This window comes from Cotesia typhae, unplaced genomic scaffold (genome assembly GCF_013202065.1).
Source record: "Cotesia typhae breed Kobodo isofemale line unplaced genomic scaffold, CoteBio_Ctyphae contig_4, whole genome shotgun sequence".
NCBI lineage: Eukaryota > Metazoa > Arthropoda > Insecta > Hymenoptera > Braconidae > Cotesia > Cotesia typhae.
In genome coordinates, this window is record NW_027423748.1 from 8,163,425 (window position 1) to 8,188,064 (window position 24,640).

General features: G+C 26.8%; 2 protein-coding genes across 9 annotated transcripts; one reads left to right on the forward strand and one right to left on the reverse strand.

Annotated features, from left to right (window-relative positions):
* Positions 1–536: 536 nt before the first annotated feature.
* Positions 537–17,611, forward strand: LOC141527071 (F-BAR domain only protein 2). Of its 8 annotated transcripts, none has more exons than XM_074242331.1 (14): positions 537–1,426; positions 6,674–6,985; positions 7,235–7,492; positions 7,824–8,019; positions 8,223–8,639; positions 9,921–10,019; positions 12,756–12,900; positions 13,055–13,316; positions 13,774–13,823; positions 13,896–14,038; positions 14,150–14,627; positions 14,885–15,101; positions 15,374–15,722; positions 16,080–17,611. In XM_074242331.1, the coding sequence occupies exons 1-14, from the start codon at positions 1,397–1,399 to the stop codon at positions 16,148–16,150; spliced, it is 3,027 nt and encodes a 1,008-aa protein (XP_074098432.1). In that variant the 5' UTR covers positions 537–1,396; the 3' UTR covers positions 16,151–17,611. The 8 variants fall into 8 exon arrangements, with proteins under 8 accessions (XP_074098432.1, XP_074098429.1, XP_074098430.1 ...); XM_074242328.1 differs by having other exon boundaries at positions 537–1,086; positions 1,199–1,426; positions 13,774–14,038; XM_074242329.1 differs by having other exon boundaries at positions 537–785; positions 1,199–1,426; positions 13,774–14,038.
* On the reverse strand, positions 17,109–24,477 carry LOC141527073 (prolyl 3-hydroxylase 2). Its single transcript, XM_074242337.1, has 10 exons — positions 23,985–24,477; positions 23,478–23,742; positions 21,173–21,497; positions 20,984–21,109; positions 20,531–20,667; positions 20,251–20,379; positions 19,560–19,790; positions 19,379–19,474; positions 19,130–19,280; positions 17,109–18,585 (listed from the first exon to the last, which is right to left on the reverse strand). Exons 1-10 carry the CDS (start codon positions 24,380–24,382, stop codon positions 18,086–18,088), a joined length of 2,358 nt encoding a protein of 785 aa, XP_074098438.1. The 5' UTR covers positions 24,383–24,477; the 3' UTR covers positions 17,109–18,085.
* Positions 24,478–24,640: the final 163 nt, after the last annotated feature.

The following is a 24,640-nucleotide window of genomic DNA, read 5'->3' on the forward strand; positions in this document are numbered from 1 at the left end:
TGATACATTTTTATGATGATACCAGATAATGCAAAGGATTTTAATGTAAGTAAAAGTACTTAACTTCTAAGGTAAAAAGCCCAGATTGACACTTGCAATTTTATTTTGAAGAAGATATTAAATATTTTTTTTATAATTAACGATTTAAAAAATACTTAATAAATTTTTAAAATACGGTAAGTCAGTACTTTTATATCACATTTTCGCGCTTTTTAAATTTTGTTATAATTAAACTTTATAAATAAAAAAATAAAATATTAAAAAAAATTAAATTTACAGTTTTATTAATTTTTTAGATAAGAATATTTTTACTTTTTGTAATAAATTAATTTAAAAAAATATTTTTAAAAAAGGCGGGAATTAAATTTGAATTTAAAAATCGCGGGATTTTCAAAAAAAAATTTTTCCACTCTCTCATTTATCCGCCAAGCTCTCAGTAGTTAAGATCACACACAAGATGTCGCTAGTAGTGATACTTAGAGCTGAAATGACAACACGGTTGCAAGAGCAGACGAGTCGAGCACAGAGCACGGCAGTAGAGAATAAACGATCGGCAAACGGGTACGTAAAACGTGAAACCTCGTCGTCAGTCTACATAACATCAACGTCTAATCTATATACATAAAACATAAAACTAGGAAGCTTGAAGCCTCGAGCAACTCCAGTAATATCGAGTTGAGTGTCTTAGTCTTTCAGCCGTCAGTCTAGTTACTCAGTACTCAGTACTCAGTACCCAGTCTAGGAAAAGAACAAGTGCTGGAACATAGACAGCAATATATACACAAGTAATACATAAAAGTTGACCCTTCTGTCGCTTTTGCACAGTCACCATCGCCGCTGCTCAGTGCTACTTGAAATTAAATGTGCATAACACTAGACCAGAACCCGAGCCAGTATTATCGCCAATTATCATCCTCATCGCATTCAATCACATCCTATATATCTTATTACCCAAGTACAGCTGAATAAATTAAATAACAGTCAGTGGTGCAGTGCGGTGCAATATTGCAATAAGATTATAATATGTTTTAGTGTTATTACAATCACGCAAATTTAATTATACATTAGTAATTTATTTATCTGCCCGTAAACATTATTTTAATAATCATTTATCATTTACTTTAACTATTAATATTAAAAGTACTTTATTTTATTTTAATATATGGATTATTTTTAATCCCGGTGTTTTATACTTTAGATTACCATATATATGCTGAATGACAGACAATAGAATACAGTACAACGGTACCTAGACCAAGACTTCCCGGGCGTAGACCATAATATTTCAAATATAAAATTATAGTTATTATTACTTTTATATATAATTAGTTAATTACAAAAAACGTGATTTTTATAATAATTAATGATATTGCTGAGGATGATCTGATTGCTCATCATGACTGTAGATTTTGCTGATTATTTTTGGGTAAGTTTTTTATTTTTTTATTGTGATATTAAAATGAAAATAAAGTTAGCTGACATCTAAAAATTTTTATATATATATTTTTTTTTTATCAAAAAAAATAGAAAAAAAAATTTTATTTGTGAAAAAGTTAAAAAACTAGAAGTGCAGTTTTTTAGTTCTAATTTAATAAATTAAGCAGTCAAAAAATCAAAAATGTCGGCTAACTTTATTATAATGATATTAAAATGTTTTTTTTTTTAATTTAAAATAAATTTAATTGATCAACCGACACTAATATTTTTTATAATACTGAAGTTGACAGAAATTATAAATTTTTTTAAGAATTTTATAACAATTAAATTGTTATGAAAAAAATTTCACATGTTAAAATTAAAGAAAATTAGCAGTGAAATTGTTTAGAAGCACTTTTAGTGTTGTAATTGATTTGTTATAAAAATTTTAAAAATTTACAGCTGTCAGCTAACTTCAGTATCACATATTTTTTTGGTTTTATTTTAAAAATTGTTAATTATTTTATTTTCACTTTATAAAAATTACTGTCAGGTGTTTGATCTTTTCAGTATTATTGTTAATTGAAACATAAAATAACAGCAGACTATTTTTTGTTTTTGTAAGGAAGTCAATTATCAACACAGAAAAACAATTGACACTCGTTACTAGTTAAAATTAACCTTTCTTATAATACTGGTTAGCAAAATTAAAACGTTTTTATTTTATGTCACTGAAGTTGACAGATATTAAAAAATTTTTTTTAAAAAATAAATTGTTTTAATTTGCGCAAAATATTTTGTATAATTATTTATTTTACAAAATACCAAAATAATAAATAGTAAAAAATTTTCTAATATTTTCTAAATTTTTTTTAATTGTTTGCCGGCTCTTTCAAATTAAAAAAAATTTTTTTTTTAATTAATTTCATGGCTAATTAATAATTAAAATAATCAAATATTTAAATCTGACGTCGGATGTGTTGTATAAATGATAAGAAAAATGAAAGTGATAAGTGAGTTAAGTTATAAGAATGTCGTAGATAAAAAGACAATCGAATAGTAATAATGAATTGATATAAAGGTGCTATGTATGTAAATAAATATAAATGTTAATTTAAAATTAATGTAAAAACCTGTATATTTTTTAACGTAGGCTATTTAATAAGTATCAAGTGGATTTTATATACATATTATATATTATATTACATTACATTACGTTATATTAGGCATTTTATATTGGGTTGGACGTAAACGATAAAAGAGACGAAATATCTACGAAGCTAGAGAGGAAAAAGGATAAGGATAGTTAGTGTCCTTCGATGCTTTTGTTTATTTCTCTTTCTCAACCCAAACTGTCGGCTTATCCTTTCTCTTCACGATCTTTCACCTTCTCTTTTTCTCACGTATTTTATTTTTTGCGGTCTCTCTCTTACGTTTGCTACTCGCGTCGGGTGTTATGAGATACAAAAAGAGGCGCGAGAGAGCAAGAGAGAGAATGAGTAAATACGTTACATCTTTCAGACCGTTACTACTTACTACTGAATAAAATTGACTATACGTATAGTAAGCGTTTTTGTAACGAGTACATGTACATGCGAGTCTTGTAATATTATTCAAAATTTCAAAATTTTATGTTTTATTTTTATTTGTAAATTATTTCAGATTTTATCTATTCAAAAAGTTGGTTTTATATTTTAATAATTTTTTTTTAATTTATTAAATTTTTTACTATGTAACTTTGAATTTATTATTGATATTAAATTTAGCAATCACTTGAAAAATTTTTAATTTTTTTTTAACAAATAAATTTTTAAAAAATTGTATTTTTTTTTTTCGCCACAATTTATTTGTTACAAAAATTAATTAAATTTGATAAATATCTGTCACATTAATTTTCATAATTTGTTATTGTAAAAAGAAAACATCAGCTTATTAGTTCTAAAATTTTTGATTAAAAAAAAAAAATTGTGACAATAAAATTTTTAATGTTAAAAAAAATTAATTATTGAAATTTGTACTTAAAAATTATTATAAATTCTTGTTTGCTATTTTATAATATTTTAATTTGCAAAAAATTATAAACTAAAATTTTTAATTGAAAAAATTTTAATATCAATGTAGAAAAATTAATTATTTAAGAAAAATTAAATGTTCATATCTACTGATACAAATTCTTTAATTTATTATTAAAAATTTTAATAAAATAAATATTAAATTTGCAAAAAAAAAATAAACAAAATTTTGGATTAAAAAATTACAATATTAAATTAAAGGAAGTAGAAATGTAAACGTTACAGATCTTTTTGTTTAAACATCCTTTCGTTATGAGCGAGTGCGTACTTACTTAGAATATATTTAAATAATGAATAAAACACATAACAGTGATATGTACGGTTGAGCAAACATTTTCATATATCTATTAAAATATTTAAGTATTTGTTTTTAATTTATCACGTGTAATCAGAGATACACGAGGACTGATAAAAATTGTGTGTATATATTTCATCATATTGAAGAGAAAAAATGTATTATATTATATTTGCAGTGGCTGTGAATAATTATATTTATAAACACAATTGATACTTATTAATTAATAATTAAAATTTACAAATTATTGTAAATTAAGCTTTTTATTTAACAAAATAAATATTTTATTTAGTTCACTTGATGCTGGGTGCTTTAAGCCAGGCATTAATATCCATAAAACAAAGACCATTTGCATGGCTTAGAGCTCTTGCTTTTTTACAGGTGCACTGGGTGTAAAATTTAAAGTAGAGGGAAAAAGTTAAGAGTAATAAAGAGTAATGGGTAATGATAAAATACCATAGTAACATTTTAGTGATATATTTTTTATTATAATTTATACATACCTGGTGAAAATACTTTTAAGAAGTTTCAATGAAGTCATTTAAAAAATTTGTTATTTAAATACTTTTTATAAATTGATACTTTAATTCATTTTTTAAAAATTTATTGCATAAACGATTAAAAATGTACTCGTAAAATTTATTTTACGCCAATATTTACAAAAAAAAAAATTCTTTATTGAAAATTATTGACAATTCATTTTTTAAAATTTTATTCATGTCTATTCTGATGAATAAATATTACTTTAAAATATTTGTCTTAAATTTGAATTACTGAGCTTCATAAAACATCAGAAAAAAATGGAATATTAAAAATTTTTCTGAATAATTCATTAAATAATATTTTTATTCAATTATTTTAATAAAATTTTTCAAACATTTAAAAAAAAAATCCAAGTATGAAACCTAAATTAAATTTGTAAAAAATTTATTGAAGTATATTTTAATAAAAATTATTCTCTTCAAGTGTTTAAAATGTGTATGCTAAACACTTTCTTACATAAGTATTTAAATAGTCGATAGTTGTATACTATCTAAAAAATATGTTTATGTATTTAAATTTAAATTACTACCCAGCATCGAATATATTATTAGATTAGAATATATTATATTAGATCAGCAGCCTGTACATACACATAAAAAACAATGACGAGATTAATGAGAATCTATTGTCGTTAATATCATAATTTGCGAACAAGTGGGTACATATTAAAAGCATAATATATGGAGAGAAAAAAAGATTGATGATAAAAGATATACTCATACTCGCACAAGCACATACGAATTATATGTACGCAGACATATGAAGTACACAAAGAAATAATTTGTAGGCCGATCAATGTTAAAAAGCTAAATGGCTTTAATATATTTCAAGTTTCTCGTCAGCTTGTCATTTATGCTACAAATAACTCTAGCGTTTGTAAATTTTTTTTTTTTTTTTTTTTTTTTTTTTTGGATAATTGGATAATTATATTTCTTTTTGTAAATTATTTTCTCGAGTACCAGGCTTTACCTTGAAGTTTATTTTTTTATCATATCAGCAAAGCTTCAATTTAAAGCCTGTCGAATAAATGAGGCAAATTCAACCGGTAATAATTGATTATTTGTGCTTCCTTTGAGTTTGAATCTAAAAATGAAAAAATTATTGAAATTACTTGCTATTTTTTGGTCTATGATAATGATGATGATGATGATGATGATGAGGATGAGGATGAAGAAAAAGAAAATCTATGAAAACCGGTTGAGCCAGTTGACCTTCTATTGGTCTGGAAAGAAAAACCACCAGGTTGACGAGAAGAGCGCATAGCAGTACAAAGTCACTTTTCGAGTTGGTATTATTATGAGTTTTTACCCGATACTCTTACAATAGAAGGGTAAGAGTATGGATAAGGGTAAGACCTGTAAATCATGGGTAATGGGATTGACTATAATGTTAAATAAAAGGGAAAAGGTAAAAGAGCGCGTGGAAAAGAAATAAACAAAAAAATTAAAGTCAGTTGAAAGAAATTTATACCCATGAGGCTACTTCTTGGTTACATATTACATACTACATACTGCCTACTATATATTGTACTCCGACAATGTGTGTGCTATGTGACTACTCAACGTCGTCTGGATGCTTGTCTCTTGAATTCTTTATCAATCATATCCCGTGATATTATATGTTTATATGTATACCTTGTGCGTCACAGTCTACTGTATAATAGAGTTGTATTGTACAATTGTCTTTTTTATTAGATGAAATTTTTATTTTTAACTTTAATTATTTGCTCGAATAATATTATTTCTCGTTTTAATATTTTGTCTTTATTTATAGATATTATTGTTTTTTATTTTTAATAATTACTTGAATTATACCCAATTATCCGGTCGATTTAATAATTATGTCATTCTAATAATATTATTATTATAGAATTTATAAATGCGTAATTCTAGCAACAAATAATATTACTTTTGCAAAAAAAAATTAGTATTAAAAAATTACAATTTTATTTTTTTTTCTTTGCTATAATTTAAAAAATTCTCAGATGTCTGTTGATTTTAATATTATGAAAAAAAAAAAAAAAAAAAAAAAAAAATATAACATCGTTTTTAAAAAAAAAAATTACTCATTAAAAACATTTTTTTTATCTTCAATTTTTCTGATAAATAATTCATTCACTTTTTATTTATTCATAAAAACAAACTCATTCATATTTCAAATGAAAAAAAAAATAAATGAATATAATTTATGATTTAAATTTTTATTTACGGGGTTATAATTGAACATTATGACCTCCAAAAGTTGTCTTGAAAAAAAATCAAGCCATTTTCTGAGATTAAAAACAATCTCCGATAAATAAAATTAAAAAAAATAAATAAATAAATAAATAATTGATTTTTTGTTACAGGGTGAAAAGAATAATGGATTTGACGTGTTGTATCATAATATGAAGCATGGTGTGGTGGCAAGTAAAGAGCTTGCGGATTTTCTGCGAGAGCGCTCGGCGATCGAAGAGAATAACTACAAATTATTAAGCAAAGTTGCAAAACAAGCGAGCAATAGCAGCAGCATACAGGGAACATTTGCTCCAGTATGGGCAGCCTTACGTGGAGCTGCAGAAAAATTGGCAAGTCTGCATCTGCAGATGGCCCAGCGGGTGTCGGAGTTGATAAAAGATGTTTCCAAGTACGCCGATGAGCTCCACAAAAGACACAAAGCTGTAAGTATTTGTAAACTCGTAAACATCCATTGATATTTAAATATCTCTTAAAACACAGTTCCTGGCTTTCAAGATAAATCTCTCCGCTTATCTCGCACACACGCTTATCAGTATACGCCCACTTGGTAGAGTACTTTATAGAATAAATAAAAAAAAAAGCTATGAAAAGTTTCAACTGTCGTTAAAAAAAATGAATTGTGTGTAATAGTAAGTATGTGTGTGTATATATAACGAAATGATGAATTTCAGGTGAAAGAGGAAGAGTCGTCGACCCTCGAGGTCGTTCAGAATATCCAGAGTATTACGGTGACACTACAAAAAGCTAAGGACATGTGTCAGCAAAAAGGGCTCGAATTGGAGAAGTTGCGAAAGGATAATGCGAGCCAGCGGGAACTTGAAAAAGCTGAGGCTAAGTTTAAAAAAGCTCAAGATGATTATAAAGTTCTTGTAGATAAATATACCATTGTTAGAAATGACTTTGAAACTAAAATGTCTCAAGCCTGCAGGGTAATTTTATTTTTATTATTATTATTTATCTTTCTTAATTTTACGCGTAAGATAAAATTACTGGAGATAGATATGTCAAATACAGTTTTGTTATAGTAATTTTCTAAATTTTGATAAATGTGTCATAAATATTCTGATAGTATTCAAAAATAGTTTATCTGTATTGATACTTGTATCAGTATCAATATTTCTGACATGTCAAAAAAATGTTGAAATTATTGACAAATTATATGGCGACTAAGCTTTTCTTATTCAAATTATTTAGATTAATTTTTTTAACTAGTTTAAAAAAAAAATATTTATTGAAGTACTAAAAAATTATTTTTTACAGAGATTTCAAGATGTTGAAGAAACACATTTACGTCAAATGAAAGAATTTTTAAACACATACGCAGATGTTCTTCAAACAAATCACGAACAAGTTGGTCAAGTTCACATTGACTTTAAACGACAGTGTCTTGATATGACGGTAGACAAACTATTGGAACAATTTGTCCAATCTAAATACACAGGATTTGAAAGACCAGGTAATTATAGTAAAATAATGATAACAATATGATCCATGATGTATATACAACAAAAGTTTTAGAAAATTTAATTTTTGATTCAATGAAAATTTAAAAATTTCAAAATTAAAAATTTGACACAATTCATTATTAATTGTTATTTAGAAATTAAGGTGAAATTCTGGCCACTATGATGTATAATAAAATAATTATGAATTAATTAGGGGTGGTAGAGTACGACGAGGTGATGACGAGCCTTGCTGAGATGGCGAATTCAACCCACCAACCGGAGAGCGGCAGTGCTGGTGGTAGCATCGGAAGTGGTGGCGTAACTGCCGATACCACGGGAACAACAGCAGCCATAAAGGATCCTCCGAGTTCCAAAGGCACCAACGGGGAAACAGGCGTTGCCGGTAACAAACAAAACAACAACACAACTAAGAAAAACCAAAGTCAGACGGCTAAGGTTGTGGTTGGTGATTATCACGGGGACATTGCTATAGATTATAATCACGACAAGGATATTAAAGATAATAATAAAAAGTACAAGATTAAGGATAAAAATACAGATAAAGACGCTCCAACCAAAGGCTCTCGTCGTACCACCTCGCTTCTCAACCTGTTTATGTCCAACTCCCAGGGTAGGTCTATTACTACGAAACACTAAATTAAACAAAATTATTATTTACCGCGCTACCCTCGCATTTGCCTCAACACAAATTTAGTGTAAAAGTGTAAACTTTAACATGGAATGCTTTTAATTTACTGACATATATTTTTAACACTTGACCTTGTCATCGTCAAACATCTGGCTTAGAGATAAATACTCTTACTTGGAATTTACATTTTTTGTGTTGAGGCAAAGTCTTTTATATTAAGGTGGTCGTTAAAAATTTAATTTTTACAAATGCGTTTTTTTAAAAATTTTTTTAGTAAAAAAAAAAAACCTAAGAAAAATAATTTTTATCAATCATCTTAATATAAATTAAAAATACATATATATTTAATGGTTTTCTTAAAACAAAATAAGACTGATGTGATTTTAGCACATAGCTGCATTTATTAATTATATATCTAGAGATAGAGTATTTTCGAATGCAGCCTAAATACTTGTCATAATAAATTGACTGTCGGTGAAAATTATATGAAATCTTGAAAAGGCACAAATTCAAGTCAAGATATTTCCAATTACACTAAATTTCACTTTTAAAAAAAAAAAAAAAAAATCGATTTTATCATGTGACTATTCTAGATACAAAATTTTTTTTATTCCCTTAATAATATAAATTTTTATTTATTATTTGACAATCATCATGCTTTTGTGGTCTAGTCACGCTACTTTGTGAGTCATTGGCAGCTGAGGAAGGATGATGCACAAACGTATTGTTTTGCTTTAACAATTTCCATGTAATATATATTTATACAGTAGTAGTAAAAACAAGAAAATGAGTATGGGGTGTTTAATTAAAATTGAATTCAATATAAAACTTTGGATGTTTGGAAAACGAATTTATAAAAAAGTTTAAAACTATCAATAGTTTTATATTCATCAATATATTACATAACATGTGTATGTATATGTATATATGTGTTGACGTGTGTGTGTATTTTTAATCAAGGTGCGGGTGAATGCCGAAGGCACTTTGAATGGCTTATAGCTAGTCCGGCACGATCGAATTAATCAAATACCTGGAATTTAAATAGGAATTCAGGCGTGTCATTTGTACGTGTACGTCACGATTGTTTTAACCGTAAAAGAAAATTCAATTGCCAGAATAAATTTTATGTATAATTAATCAAAGAGAAATTGAAACAGATTAATGGAGGATTACTGTTAAAATAATGATGGTAGAATATAAAAGCTAACGATAAGTTAGTCCGGGACGCGGCTGAAAAATATGAGCGATGAGTGATTGTTTCAGAGAGGCAGAGGCAAGCAGGTTCCGGTTCGGCACCTGTCACTCCTCAAGGTGACAATCCACCTTCCAGCATCTCCAGGAACCCTCTCAGAGGATCTAAATGTAACTGCTTTATCATTTACCAACACTTTGACTTTGTTCAGACCATTTTATTTCGTAAAACAGCTACATCTGCTACTAGCAAATGTTTTCAAAAGCTTATTTGCTATTAGTTTGTCTAAACAAAGCTACCAACTATCGACTATTTACTATCAACCATCAACTATTTATAAATGCATACAGGATCTATTGATCAACAAAATTAGATGCAGATGTAGCTGTTCTATTAATGCTCAAGCTTTTATAAAATTTACTCTCACGGATATTAAATTACGTAATTTTACGGTTGCGATAATTTAATATTTATTCAAACGTCTATTAATTTTTAATCTATCGCTATTTATTTTATAATTCATTTAAATCAGGATATTGTGGACCTAAATGATGTTATATATTTTATTTCATTTATTTTAACATGCGACGTTTCATCAGTTTTATATTCTGACATCATCAGGCACCTTAAAATTTTACAATATAAAAACACATAGTCCTTAAGGGAGGGGGTATTCTAGTCTGGAAGCATGAATTTCAGGTAATTTTTTGAAGTGCCATAAAAAAAGGCAATCAATATTTTTACTATACATTTTTTTATAAGTTATTTATTATCATTACAAGAATACAGAAAAAAATTAAAAAATAAAAATAAAAACTTACGACTCTCGTCAAGTAATGAGGAAACCCCCGCGAATTGCCACAATTTTTTTTTAGCAATTTAATGTTTTCGAAGATTAAATAAAAAATATAACATCATTTTGGTCCACAACATTCTGATTTAAATTAATTATAAAAAAATTTAGACCTGATTAGAGCAATAATATTTATTTAATTTTGCCATTTTTTATTTATCTGATCTGTGTATATTTATATCAGGCTTTAGAATTTTAATTTTTAAAAAATTCTGATCAAATATATACAGTCAAATTTATTATATATTACGGCTTTTTTCTGCTAGTTATAATAGTTAATTATTAATTATTGACTATTATCCGTTGCTTACTACAAAATAGTCGATGATATAATCTATCAAAGGTGATCTGCCTCTCTGTCTGTCTGCCTGTCTGTCTTTGTTGAAAAGCTTTGTCACAGACTTTTGATTCCGGATTCTACACAAAATATAAATCACCAAAGCACTATCATAATGCCTTAGGAACTAACTCATGCTTTTATTATATTATTATTACTAACAAATGCTTGTAGACTAAAAATACTAACAAATAACAAAATATTCAAAATTATATTTAATATTTAAATTAACAGTTTTCTTAAATTGTTTTTCTAACAATCATTACGGCTATTATTGAAGGGTCAAATTATTTAACTAAAAAATATATATATATATATATATATATATATATATATATATATATATATATATATATATATTCTATAATCATTGAATAATTAAAACTTCATAATCGTATTCACCGTCAAAAAAAAAAAATCAGTTTTATTATTTGGTTTTTGTTTGTCAATTCCTCATAAATTATTATTTAAAATAACTCACGTTATTAATGCCTGGACGTTAGATTTAAAAACCAGTATACATATATTACACATAAATATGTTTAAAATAAATGAGGTTTACATGCTAATCATCGGTGTGTGCACTTACAAGCATATAATCTAGTTCCGTCTGACAGAAGATGTAAGACTCGAATTTAATTAGATAATACGTTCAATGTCGTACTGAAATTAAAAGACATCTGGCAGATTAAAATTTTTTTTTTTTTTTTTGTTTAAGAAAATTAAATTTCTTATTTTCAGTACCAATAAATTTCATTCAATGTCTTACCTCTTCAAAAATAATCATTAAGTTCGTCTATAATTGTTTTTTTTTTTTATAAATATCTACAAATTTCTGTCACTGAGCACATGTTTTACGTTAATTATGATTAATTGTTACTATTTTTACTTTAAATAAAAAAGATGTAAGATAAGTTAAAGGGAGATGGACGTTTAAGTTGAGAACAGGCGGCTACTGACGGGGATGCCTCAGGTGAGCCGTCTAATTACAAATTACTCCAACAACTTCAATTATAGTGCATGGTTATACATTATTTTATTATTTTTATTTAAAAAAAAAAAAATTTAATTTTTTTAAATTTAGCATGATTTTTTTTTATAAAAAAAAAAAAAAATTAATTAATTATATGTTAGAAAAACAATTTATCACAATCTTTTCACGTCTGACTTAAAAAATGGTGATGGTTAAATTTTTTTTATTATAAGTATTATTATTTTTATTATTATTATTATTATTATTATTATTATTATTACTATAATTATTGCTATTTTTATTGTAAACAGTAGTTTTTTTTTTTTTTTTTTTTTTTTTTTTTTTTTAAAATAAATTTAGTATTTTAGAAAATTGTAGTGCGTGTAGAAAGCCTAATAACTTCTTCTCATAGATATCATTGCACTTATCTGAAATCTAAAAAAAATAAGTAAAACTAGTAGAAGTTTGTGAGGGACTTGAATGAATTGGGATTCGATTGATTGAAAAAAAAAAAAAAAAATTTTTTTTTTTGTAAAAAACAGTCGTACGTATTCAATTCTTACTGACGCAGTTGGTTTCTATTATGGTTTCAACTGATTGCAATAATTAATGATTTAGTAATAATATTTTATTTATTATTTTCTTTTCTGTAATCATTAATTATAAATTTACTATTACTATGTTTAAAAATAAAATAACTTAATAAGCAATATTAATTTTTGTTATTGTAAATAAATCGACAGGGTTTCTGCGAAGCAGACGTGAAAAGCGAAAAGAAAAGAAAGCTAAGAAGAAAAAGGATTCTGTGGATACTAACAGTAACAAGGAAGAAAAGTCAGACCTGTCAGTATCTAAATTATCAGCAGTCCCAGTGCAACAAATTAAAGAGTTACACATAATCTACTAACTATTTATGATTATTAAAATAATATAAATAAATAAGTGAAGAGATTTTTTATTTATTTATTTAATAGTGCACTGGGCGTGCTATTGAGCTTGTTGATAAATTTATTAATTTTTTTTTTTTTTTTTTTTTAAACAGAGAAGAAAAAGACGAGAGCAGAAAATCAGAAACTCCAACGCCAGAGGTGGACGAAGATGGATACTGCATTCGTCCGAAGCCAGATCCTTGGGAGAATGAAAAAGGATTTTACTCGAGTTCTGACACTGAGTCTGATGATGAGAGGGAGCGTAAAATTAGGGTGGAAATAAAACCTTTGAGTAATGGCGGAGCACCAATGAGTGCTAGTGTCGATGAGTTACGTGCTACTGTGGAAAATCTTTCATTGTCACCAGCTCCAACGGTAAAATTAATTATTTACTAGGAACGTTGCAGTCACTATGTGACTTGTGAACTATAAATAAATAAAATTTTGCTTTATTAAATAATAATTTTTGTTAAATTGTAGGATATTTTCTTAACTAATGAAATTTTTAAAGATACAAGCTCATCGTGATGTTACACTCATCAAGAGCTTTCATTTGAGTACCCACATGTAATTTCATATATTTTTCATATATACAAATATATATAAATATATAAAATATATGAAAAATTGATGTGGGTACTCAAATGAAAGGTTTTGATGAGTGTAACATCGGGATGAGCTTATATCTTCAAAAATGTCAATAGTTCACAAGATACAAGGTTATTTTTTAATTATGTATCTAGAAATAATTTTTATTTTTGAATTTATATTCATAAAAATGTTTTAATTATGTAGAAGTAAATAATTAAAAAAATAATGAAATAAATTGCAGGGTCGAAGAGGATCAAACAATGACTCAGATCACCATATGAAACGTTCTCAGTCAGTATCACAACAGCTAGGTGGAAAACCTAGCTCCGATTTACTTGGTCTTAATCTTTTTAATCCAAGCAGTACGCCGTCCAGTGCATCAACGCCCACGGCAAGTCATCCTTACGCACCGTTGCAGAGTCCACCTCCGCTTTCTACTTCACCGGTTCCGCAACCTGCGCCTCCACAGTCAGCACCTCCCATTCAATCTCACACACGTTTTCCAGGTGATTAATCCTCCGATAAGAGATAAGAAGAAAGATAAATAAACTTGCCATACAGTCTTTTGATATTATTAATAAATAATCTCTGCTAATAATAGTTTATTTCTTCCACAGAAGGAGATTTGTTCTCCGAAGTAGGTGACATCACGCCAGCCTTGCCGCCCAAGCAATCGGCGTCATCAACTCCAACAGGCTCAATAATAATCCCACGACCCCCATCACGTCGCAGCGAAGGAGGTCCACGTGGGAGGATGTCCCCAGCTACGATATCCAGAGCTGATAGTGTCGCGAGTCTCGAATTTCGCACTGCTGGAGTTGGGGTTGGATCATCCCGTGGCCCTTCTCCGCTTACCATCGGGCTTGCTGATACTATTCCACTGGCTGTTGCTTTTCACGAGATCGTTCATTCGTACTTCCGCGGTACTGATGAGACTCGCTGTCAGGTCAAGCTCAGCGGGGATATGATGCTCTCATTTCCTGCTGGGATTGTTGCTGTACTTGCTAATAATCCGAGTCCAGCTAAACTGACTTTTAGAATGAGAAATACTAATCGACTGGAACGACTTATTCCTAATACTCAACTTGTCAGCATGTATGTAGATTTTTTTTTTTGTTTATAATATTTATATTTTTTTTTACCCTAAATATTAGTTTTATTAAAAAATTTTTTTAAGTAAAAGTTTTTTAAAATTTAATTTTATAAAAAAAAAAATTCTTAAGATTTAAAAAAATTTTTTTTATTAAAAAAAAATTTGCACGCCAAATTGATAAAAAATTTGACTTATGATATAACTATTGAATTATAAATTATTGTTATTATTAATTTAATTGATACTTATGTCCAAATAGAGATCCAACCCACACAACAACAGAAACGACAATATTTGATTTTAATATGAGTGCCTTAACTACGTTATTACGTCGTCAAGCTGAGCAAAATCCCACAGCGTCGTACTTCAATGTCGATATTCTTAAATATCAAATTAAGGCTAAAGAAGGCGCGGCATCATGTCCGTTTCAGATTGTTGCCTACTGGAAATGTGAACCGACACATACTGACTTGAAGGTACAGAATTATTTGATAATCGTAAATCGATATCTTTTGCGAAATATTGCCCTCGTATATATGCTAAGCAGTTAATCTATCCACGTCCAATATATTAACGTTAAGTACTTAAGATTTTTAGGGCGTATTTGGGCCAAGGATCTATTGATTATTCATTTAATTTATTTCTATACATTTTATATAAACTAACTTATAAATTTAATAAAGTTTCGGAGATTTAAAAATTATTTAAAAGAAATAAAGACGTAAGACATTAATATTTATTATTCCAGATTGACTACAAATACAACAGCCGTGCGATGGCATCCCCAAGTCCGCTACTAAATCTTCATGTAGCCGCGCCGATCGACGGGGGATTCAAGAGTATGCACAGTAAACCCTCCGCCCAATGGCTACCAGACACAAATCGTCTACTCTGGAAGTTCACAGAGCTTTCACAGCACAGTGAGTCTAATGGAGTGGGATCGTTAAAAGCTCGAGTTGAAATTGATCGCGGTCCCGGCACTCAAGGAACTATATTCACGCAATTTAATTGCGAAGGCACAACTCTGTCGGGAGTTGAATTCGAATTAGTTGGCCCCGGATATAGATTGAGTTTGGTCAAGCGTCGATTTGTTTCCGGTAAATTTAATTTTAACTCAAATAATTTATTAAATTTTATACAACGTATTATTAAATTACAAATTGGTATTTTTAAAGGTTATTAAGGTAAAAAAGACCCAGCTATTGACACTGGTCTGGTTGATTGACACTTGCAATTTTATTCTAATTAAAAAAAATCAAATATTTTTTTAAAAAAACCATTTTTTTGTTTTAATTATATTTATTAATTTTTTTAGAATTGATTTGTCTTTTACCTTATTACAATTTTCTATGTGTCAATTTTTTTTATAATTTTTTTTTTGCCATAATTGATTTATTAAAAAAAATTCTTAAATAAATGTTAAATTAATTTTCATATAAAATTTTTAACAACAGGTAAATACATTTGCGATGGCGACTCAGATCCACGATCACGATACGCTGCGCCTCCTTCTGCCAGCAACTGACCCTCGCCTCAGTGGACCCCAAGATCGGGTAATTCACCAATATAATAACATCAGTAATAACTAATAAAAAATACCGATGTTTATTATTTAAATATTTGCCTGTTTATTCACTGCCGATTAATAAAAGTTTTTTTTTTTTTTTTTTTTTTTTTTTTTTTTTTCCCGGTAATTGATTGATTAAAATAACGATTAAGGGATTAAGGCCATTGGATACCAAAGATAATCGGTTTTTTAGGATCTAATTGGTCTCGTTGATTTAAATTAGTCGAAGGGCATTTATATTATGAAAAACTAGAATCAAAAATAATTATTGATATTATCATTTAATATTAATTAAGATTTAATGTTTAACACCAAAGGCTAAAGCCGTAAATGTTGATTATAAGTCAACTATTAATATTATTATTGTCAATGAATATTATTGATAATTATGGTATATATTATGTGAATGTAAATATCTTTATTGCATTGAATATTTGTTGTTTACGTAATTTTTAAGGAATTTATTCGACAACATTTTTTTCTTTTTTTTTATATAATAAATAAATAGAAAAAAAAAATTAATATTTGAAATGAACTCTGGGTGCAGAATAATTAATTCTAATTTAATTGATAATTTGTTGTACGAAAATATAAAAAATGTTTTTAATTTTAAAAATTAAAAATTTTTTTAAATTAATATAATTTTTATATCTAATTAGTATTTTTTTTAAAAATTGAAATATGTTTTTAAATAATATTTTAAAATTTATCAAGTCGATATCGACGTTTATAATTATTTTGGAATTAATAACATATCTACGTGATTGTCTTCGAAGTTTATTATTAATTTATATCAAAAAATAGTATTTGTGGTATTTAATATTTTTTTATTTTAATTAAACAATTAATACTCCTGACTTTATTCAAATTGACCGAATAATTAATTATAAAAAATTTCTTAGCGTTAATTGGTGAATTGTTTTTTTTTTTTTTTTTTTTTTTAATTTAAATTGACTGAGAGCACTCTGTGATACTCGAAGATCATAATTAAACTCTATAATTGATAGAAGAAAAAAAAATTTTCATTTTTCCATTTCGTACAGTATTTACCGATAAAAAAAAAATTTACGTTTGAAATAATTTTTACCTTAAAATTAAAATTACATAATAATAAAAATATTTGTCCAGCATAAATGTTTGTCTTTGTAAGAAAATTAGCGAATTGATATTAAACATGTTCGATTGTTATTTAAAAATGCGAAATTGAATTGATTAAATTTTTTTAAATTTAATACAGCATCTGCATTATAAATAAATGGTTACATGTAAATAAATAAATATAAACCGTGTACATTGTAAAAAAATAAAGTAATAATAACAACACACACAGTGCGCCTGCATAATTAAAAATATAAGAAATAAGTAATAATAACTTAATGAAAAATTAAATTTTAAGTAAAAAAAAAAAAAAAAAAAAAAGGATGCAATAAACGCATGTTACAATAGAAATATTGTAAAAAAAAAAAAAAAAAAAAAAAAAAATTACAAAACAATAATAGAATGTAATGTTTTGTGTTAATAAAGATCTTTATCTAGGATATTTTATATAAATGATTTGTTAATTATTTATGAATATGTTACATCTATTGAAGTTAAAACTGAGGTAGATAGTTTTAAGCAGTTTTCCATAGTTTTAACCACCAAATTATTGAAAATGTTAATTTTTCACCTAATTATGGCCCAAAATTAGGTTGACCCCACTTGTAAATAATTATCAATTATTTTTTAATAATCAGATAAAAAAATAAAAAGTTAAAAATTACTTTTTAGCTTCAACTTAATAAACAGTCTCATTTATTCTAAAAAAAAATTTGTATACTGGCCTTAAAAAATAAAATTCTAAATAAAAATCAACAATCAAAAAAATACTGCAGAAAAGAAGAAGTACAAGACTTAATGTCTAGAAATTTGTAATAAAAGTTTCAACAGATCGTCTTCTTTAAACCGTTTGCTGAGTAACTTATCATAATTCAGAGGAATACTCATATTTTGAACATCAACGCTCACAGGACCTTTCAATTTAACTCTGTCCAAAATAATCCAAGCTAGTTTCCTCTCCAGCTCGTCGTACCTCTTATCTAGCGTGAACCAAAGAGCAAGAGCGCATCTCTGGCCTCTGTGAACACCTTTCACGCCGTGTAAATTTCTCTCATCTCCAGAAAACGCTACCATGCGGCCGCAGTGCGGATCAACGACACTCTGAATGTTCCTCGCCTTGGGATCCGCTGCAAAGATAAATTCTCCGCCTTCAAAGTCGTCGTTTAGGTAAACGATTGCAGAGTAATCTCGCCAGGTGTATGCAGGACTCTCGTGCAGGCAAACGCCTTCTTTAATCGCCAGGCAGTTGTCTGCGTGGATATCGTGGCTGAATACTTGTTGGTTTACTGGCGAACCTGTTATTAAAATTATTATTTAGTTAGAAATTTTATTATTATATTAAGAAAAAAAATACTTTTAGTAAGAAAATTTCTTTATATAAAAATATATTACATTTTTTAAAATTTTATATAATTTTGTCTCAAAAATTAGTTGAATAGAAATTATTTTTAATAAAATTCAAGTTAAGCTATTTTTTTTTTACCCACATGGAAAAAATAAGATGACACTGAATATCATCCCAGATTATAATGAGTGTAATCCAGATTACAATGAGTATAATCCAGATATCACTCAGTATAATCCAGATATCACTGAGTATAATCTGGGATGATATCCAGTATCATCTTGTTCTTTCCGTGGTTAATGTAATAAAAAATGTCTATAATAAAAAAATATGTCGATGTTTTTTTCTTAAGAAATGAATAATTAAAAATAATAAAATAAGTATTTTTTTTTCTGCTTATATTTATAAACTACTGAATAGTTTAATGTTCGATGTTAAATTGATGGATAAATTTATGGAAAGGAGGAATTTTAGGACCTGCATGGAAAAATTACCGGGAAGAGCTGAACGGCAGACCAGGTGAGTGTAAGTAAAGTACAGGTGTTGGTGAAGATTGAAATACCTTTCCACATGACTGCGAGCTTTTTCTGATGACTTTAGGAATAGTTCTAAGTAGTCTGGAGTCAACAGACCGAAGTAAACCATCTGGATTAATATAAATAAATAAATTAATTTTCTACTTTTCAGATAACTTCTTCAGATTATTTTAAATTAATTTTAATTAAAAAGAAGAATATAAATACCAAAGCTGCTCTTCCGACAGTTAGCCCTTCAAAGAGTTCGTACTTTGAATGAGGGCTTTTATTATTTTCATATCCATCGCCTACGACGGCAGCCGTCTGTAATTATTTATTTTATTTATTCATTTTTTTTTTTTCCCAGAAGAAATATTAAAATTGAAAGAAAATTTTAATAAAAATTCACCTGAGCTAATTTTATAAGTGAATTACACTGAAATTTGGTGACAAATCCATCAGCTAGATAACGAAATGTTCCATTAAGTTCTTTTTCATTAAAAACAACTCTGACGTTTTCTAACGAATCTAAAATTTGTGATTCCCGCCTTGCAGTTTCTTCTTGCTCGTACAGTAGAGACTGATTGTTAATTATCGCTTGTACTGCAGGTGAGTGACCTGGAGGCGGGTGGTCCATCAACTGAAAAATTAAATTCTATTTTAACTTTCATTTATTTATTATTAAATATCTTATTTCTTAATTATTTTTATGATTAATATTGTTGATGTAATTATTATCATTATAAAAATAGATATTGCATTGAATCGCGTTGTATTGCGTGAACGTTGTCTCTGATAGAATTCTAGAGCTTTTATTTTCTTTAGACCAACGCGATGCATCACTGCATCCAAATTTTCATTCATTTTAATGCTTGTATATTTATTCATTAATAATCTAGTTACTTTTTAATAAAAATTTATTTATTTTATTTCTATTGCTGCTTTTATTATTATTATACATTTTACATTTCATATAAAATTGAGTATTTTTTTACGTATCTTCAAAAATTAATCGTAATAATAAAAATAATTTTACAATATATAATTATTTTTATAATGATAAACAATTATATTCATTTTTTTTATTATTCATATTTTACCTTCTCCTCTTCTTGTTTTTTATCTTTTTTTTTTTCGTTTAATTTTATGTCGATTGCTGAAAATTCTTGAGAGATAAATGAAAGAATTCTTAGTTCATATTCTTGGCGCTTAACATACTCAAAAGCTTCCTGAAAATAAAAAAATAAAACATTTTTAAGTAAAAAAATTATTTAAATTTTTAAGTAAAATAATTATTTAAAAATTTTTAAAAATTTTTAAATAGTTGAATATTATTTTTAAAAATATATTTATTGATTTAAAATAAATATTTCGACTTACTGGACGTGGTTCAAAATATTCTTCTTGAACTTTAGGCAAATTTTTATAATATTCCTTGTTGTAATTCATAGTTTCATCTGCTGGGAAGAATAATAAATAACTCTCTACTGCTTGACAAGTTTTTTTAATATTTCCCGCTAAAATAAAATAAACATAAAGTTAATTATTATTATTGTTATCAAAATATCTCATATTACAACAACAAAGTTTTCATTAATTATTTAAAGAAGCTGACGTAATAATTTAAAAAAAATTGGATCGAATTAAATGAATTATATGAATTTCTTAGTGAAAAATTTAAATGACTAATATGACATTATCAATAAAGAAATTATGATAAATGAAATGAAAACCAGGCCAAAATAAAATGATATGCTAACAAATTACAAAGTGTAATCATAATAAAAACTAATAAGCAAATTGAAGTTTATATCATGACCTTGGATTACTTACTTTTGTAATAGGCGAATTGCAAGTAGTTATAGTGACTTGCTAGTAAATCTTTTTGATAATCTCCATTTATCCTGTTTAAAAATCTCGAACACCCACGCTTGCATTTTAAGCAATATGTAAAATGATCTGTTGACAAAAAAAAATTTATTTTAGTCTTACAATAAATAATTATTAAGGTATTAAGCTTACTGGCAATCGAAGAAGTAAACTCAGGATGCCATCCTTGGTCAAAAGGTCCTTCGCAATAAAGTCTGCAGTCTTCTTCGGCCTTTAAATAAAATTTTAGTGATTTTTCAAGATTTTCTATCGCTTCTTCAAAGTATTCTTCTTCATAAGCTTTCACTCCTTCGACGTAAAATTTTATAAACTCTGCAGCTTCGAGATTTGAAACTTCAGTTTCTTTAACTTCAGGAAGCGATAAATAGTACCGAAGATTGTCTATACTCATTTTATGATCTGAATGCTGAGCTAGATACGTAAAAACTGCGTTCGCTGCTTCTTGGTAGCGGCTTCTCTAAAATAAATAAAAAATATTTTAATTTTAAATTAATTTTATAATTCACCTTATCGAAAAATTAGTCTATAAATAAAATTAAGTTTACAGCCGAGTTGAGTAATAAAAGAAAAAAGATTTATTTCTCAAACAATTGAGACTTTGATAAATGAAAAAAAAAAAAAAAAAAAAACAACTTTTGTAATTACTAAAATTCGATAAAAACAAAGATACTGTCAGAAAATCAAATCAGTATTTTTTTATCATAAAATACCAGACACTTCCCACAATGATGGGTCCAATGTCAGTTAAATTAAATATTAAATGAATGACGTTTTTCTTCCTTCGTCAACAAAATTTTTAAACTCTTTCCGGCTTTCTAGATCCTTCATTTGGTCATCAAAAATTCATTTCATTTGAAACTTTACAGCTATAAAACTTAAATATAAAATTATTTCATTAGAGCGCGCATCGGATAACTGTTTTCGTAATCATTTTTATTGTATCGCGTATTAATTAATTTTTTTTTTAAGTTATTTTTAAATTAAATAAGAAATTGAATTACTATCTCTTTGTAGGATTAAAATGTAAAAAGTATGAAAATTAAAATAAAAATTAAAAAAAATTTTTGGTAAATATTTTCAAGTTGAGTCAACTATTTTAATTTTCATTTTTTCTAATTGATTTCATTGATATATTTATTTTTTAAATACATAAAAAAAAATGAACAGTATTAAAAAAAAATTGATTATCACAATTTTCAAAAAAATTTATAAATTTAAAAAAAAAACTTTTAATATTTAACTTTTTTTTTATTATTCATTTTTTTATGTACTTTTTGAGAAAAAAATATCAAAAAAAGATAAAATAAAAATTTTATCCAAAAACATGAAAGCCAAAATTTTTTTCCCAAATTTTTTTGAATGAAATTTCTAATCGATTTTTTTTTAATATACATAAAAAAATTATTAAAAATAGTAAATAATTAAAATTTATTTATTTTATTAAAGTGTTGGGTAACTACAGTATTTAGAGGTCAAGTGATACGAAGGGAGCGATAAAATTTAGACTTTCAAACTTCCGAACTGTGAAATAAAAAAAAATAAAAGGGTTTTAAACGCGGAAATGATTATTTTAATCTTTTAAAAATATTATGTATTAATAAAACTAATGTTTAGCCCAGAACGGGCTTATGCTTTTCTGAAACAACATGTCTCGTATGAAAGTATCCGCGCGTGGATCGTAAACCTAAATCTTGGATCATTTATTTACCATTAAATGTTAAATATATAATATGATGTTTGTATTTGTACGCAAAAATAAAATACTGACTATTATTGAATTGTTTTATGGTGATGCTAATTTTAATGGGCAAGTTAGTCAATGTGCTCAAACAATGCGCTTACATTAAATATTTAAAGTAATCATTTCTCACGGTCTGTAATAATTTCTAACAGCGATATACTTGTAATACTTAACTATAAAAAATATACTTTTCTACGCTGTTACGGTCTCAAGCTTATCAATTAAACGATTGCGATTAGCTATTAATGCCGTCACTACAATCCATAACTTATAACTTAACTTAATTTATAACACCATAATAAAAGATAAATTTTTTTTTTTTCATAGTTTTAATCTTAATTTTAAATGTTTGTTTTCTAGATTTTTTTTTGCATTTTTTTATCGTAGAAGAAGCTATTAATAACTTCAAGGCTTTATCTACAAAAAATTAAATTAAGCTAGTAGACCCACCAAAAATATTTATGTTTCAATTTATCACAATTCAATGAAATGTTTTTTATAATTATAAATATTTATTTGAAGTAATATTAAATATTTAACATCACGAAAATCACTTTTAGGGTTCCTTATGTAAATAAATAGTTTCTGGGCTTTATTTTTATTAAAAAACTATTTGAAACTTTAGCAATAAAAATTATTAAAGAAAATGAATTTTTCAATGATTTTTGTTTTCTTCTTAAAAATAAAAAAATTTACCTGATAATAACAAATGTGAAGATACTCATATGGCTTCAAATCAATTATCTTCTGCTCTATACTCGACGGCAAGCGTTTGAGCGCCTGACTTCCTGCTACATCTCGATAATCCTGATTGCATCTCAAAAGACAGAGTGTTTCTTTGACTTTTTTTTCGTAAAAATGGAGATCTTCTATGTTCTCAAAAAATATCGGTGTAAAGTACGATACACTATCACGGCATTTTATACGGCAATTAATTACCGCGTTTTTGTACTCTTTGTATCTGAAAGAAGCCAGTAAATTATTTGAAAAAAATTTATAAAATAAATTATTTAAAAAATAAATTATTTGAAGAAATGAATTATTTAAAAAAAATAAATTATTTGAAGAAATAAATTATTTAAAAAAATAAATTATTTGAAGAAATGAATTATTTAAAAAAAATAAATTATTTAAAAAAATAAATTATTTGAAGAAATAAATTATTTAAAAAAATAAATTAATTAATTAAAAAAGAAAAAATACCTTTGAATAACAAGATTAAATTCCACAATACATTTTTCAAAATTATCATCCAAATAACTTTGCACAGCACGTTCATAGGCTTCTTCCAGCTTAATTTCTCTAATATCATCATTGGATTCAGCAGCCTTCCACTCAGCTTCAACGATCACAGCATCGCGTTCATCATCTTCTTGGTCATCATCGAAATTATGTCCCTCGTGATTGATAGCACCATCTTTAGATTTTAAATCATCATCATCGCCTACGGTGATTTCTTCCTCAACTTGTTCTTGATCTTCAGACTTTTTATGAAGAAGTTCATCATCATCGACATCAATCTCGTTGTCAATTTTATCATCGGAGGCGATTGTTGCAGCAACAATAAATAATGACAGTATAAACACTAGTGGCCAACGCATTTTTTTACTGCGTTAGCTGGTCGCTGTAAAAATTTTATCCGGCTGACTGGTGATGGTGACTCTACCACTCGACTTTGACTATCAACTGCACTGTAGTTTAACTTTGCTTTGGAGTTGGAGGCTGCATGGACATATACATCGCACATGTGTCATGTGTACCAAGTTTAGTTGGGGATTTGCTTCAGTAGAAGTATTTGTATGTATATATATATATATGTATATATATATATGTATTTATAGTGGTAGTAAATATTATAT

Excerpts from the sequence above, each read along its gene's own strand:
- LOC141527071 (XM_074242328.1), top strand. The coding sequence starts at position 1,397 with ATGACTGTAGATTTTGCTGATTATTTTTGG. Across the intron at positions 6,986-7,234 it reads TCCACAAAAGACACAAAGCT|GTGAAAGAGGAAGAGTCGTC; the intron begins GTAAGTATTTGT and ends GATGAATTTCAG. Across the intron at positions 14,039-14,149 it reads ATCTCACACACGTTTTCCAG|AAGGAGATTTGTTCTCCGAA; the intron begins GTGATTAATCCT and ends TTTCTTCCACAG.
- LOC141527073 (XM_074242337.1), bottom strand. The coding sequence starts at position 24,382 with ATGCGTTGGCCACTAGTGTTTATACTGTCATTATTTATTGTTGCTGCA. Across the intron at positions 23,743-23,984 it reads TTTAATCTTGTTATTCAAAG|ATACAAAGAGTACAAAAACG; the intron begins GTATTTTTTCTT and ends GGCTTCTTTCAG. Across the intron at positions 19,791-20,250 it reads AAAAACAAGAAGAGGAGAAG|TTGATGGACCACCCGCCTCC; the intron begins GTAAAATATGAA and ends TTAATTTTTCAG.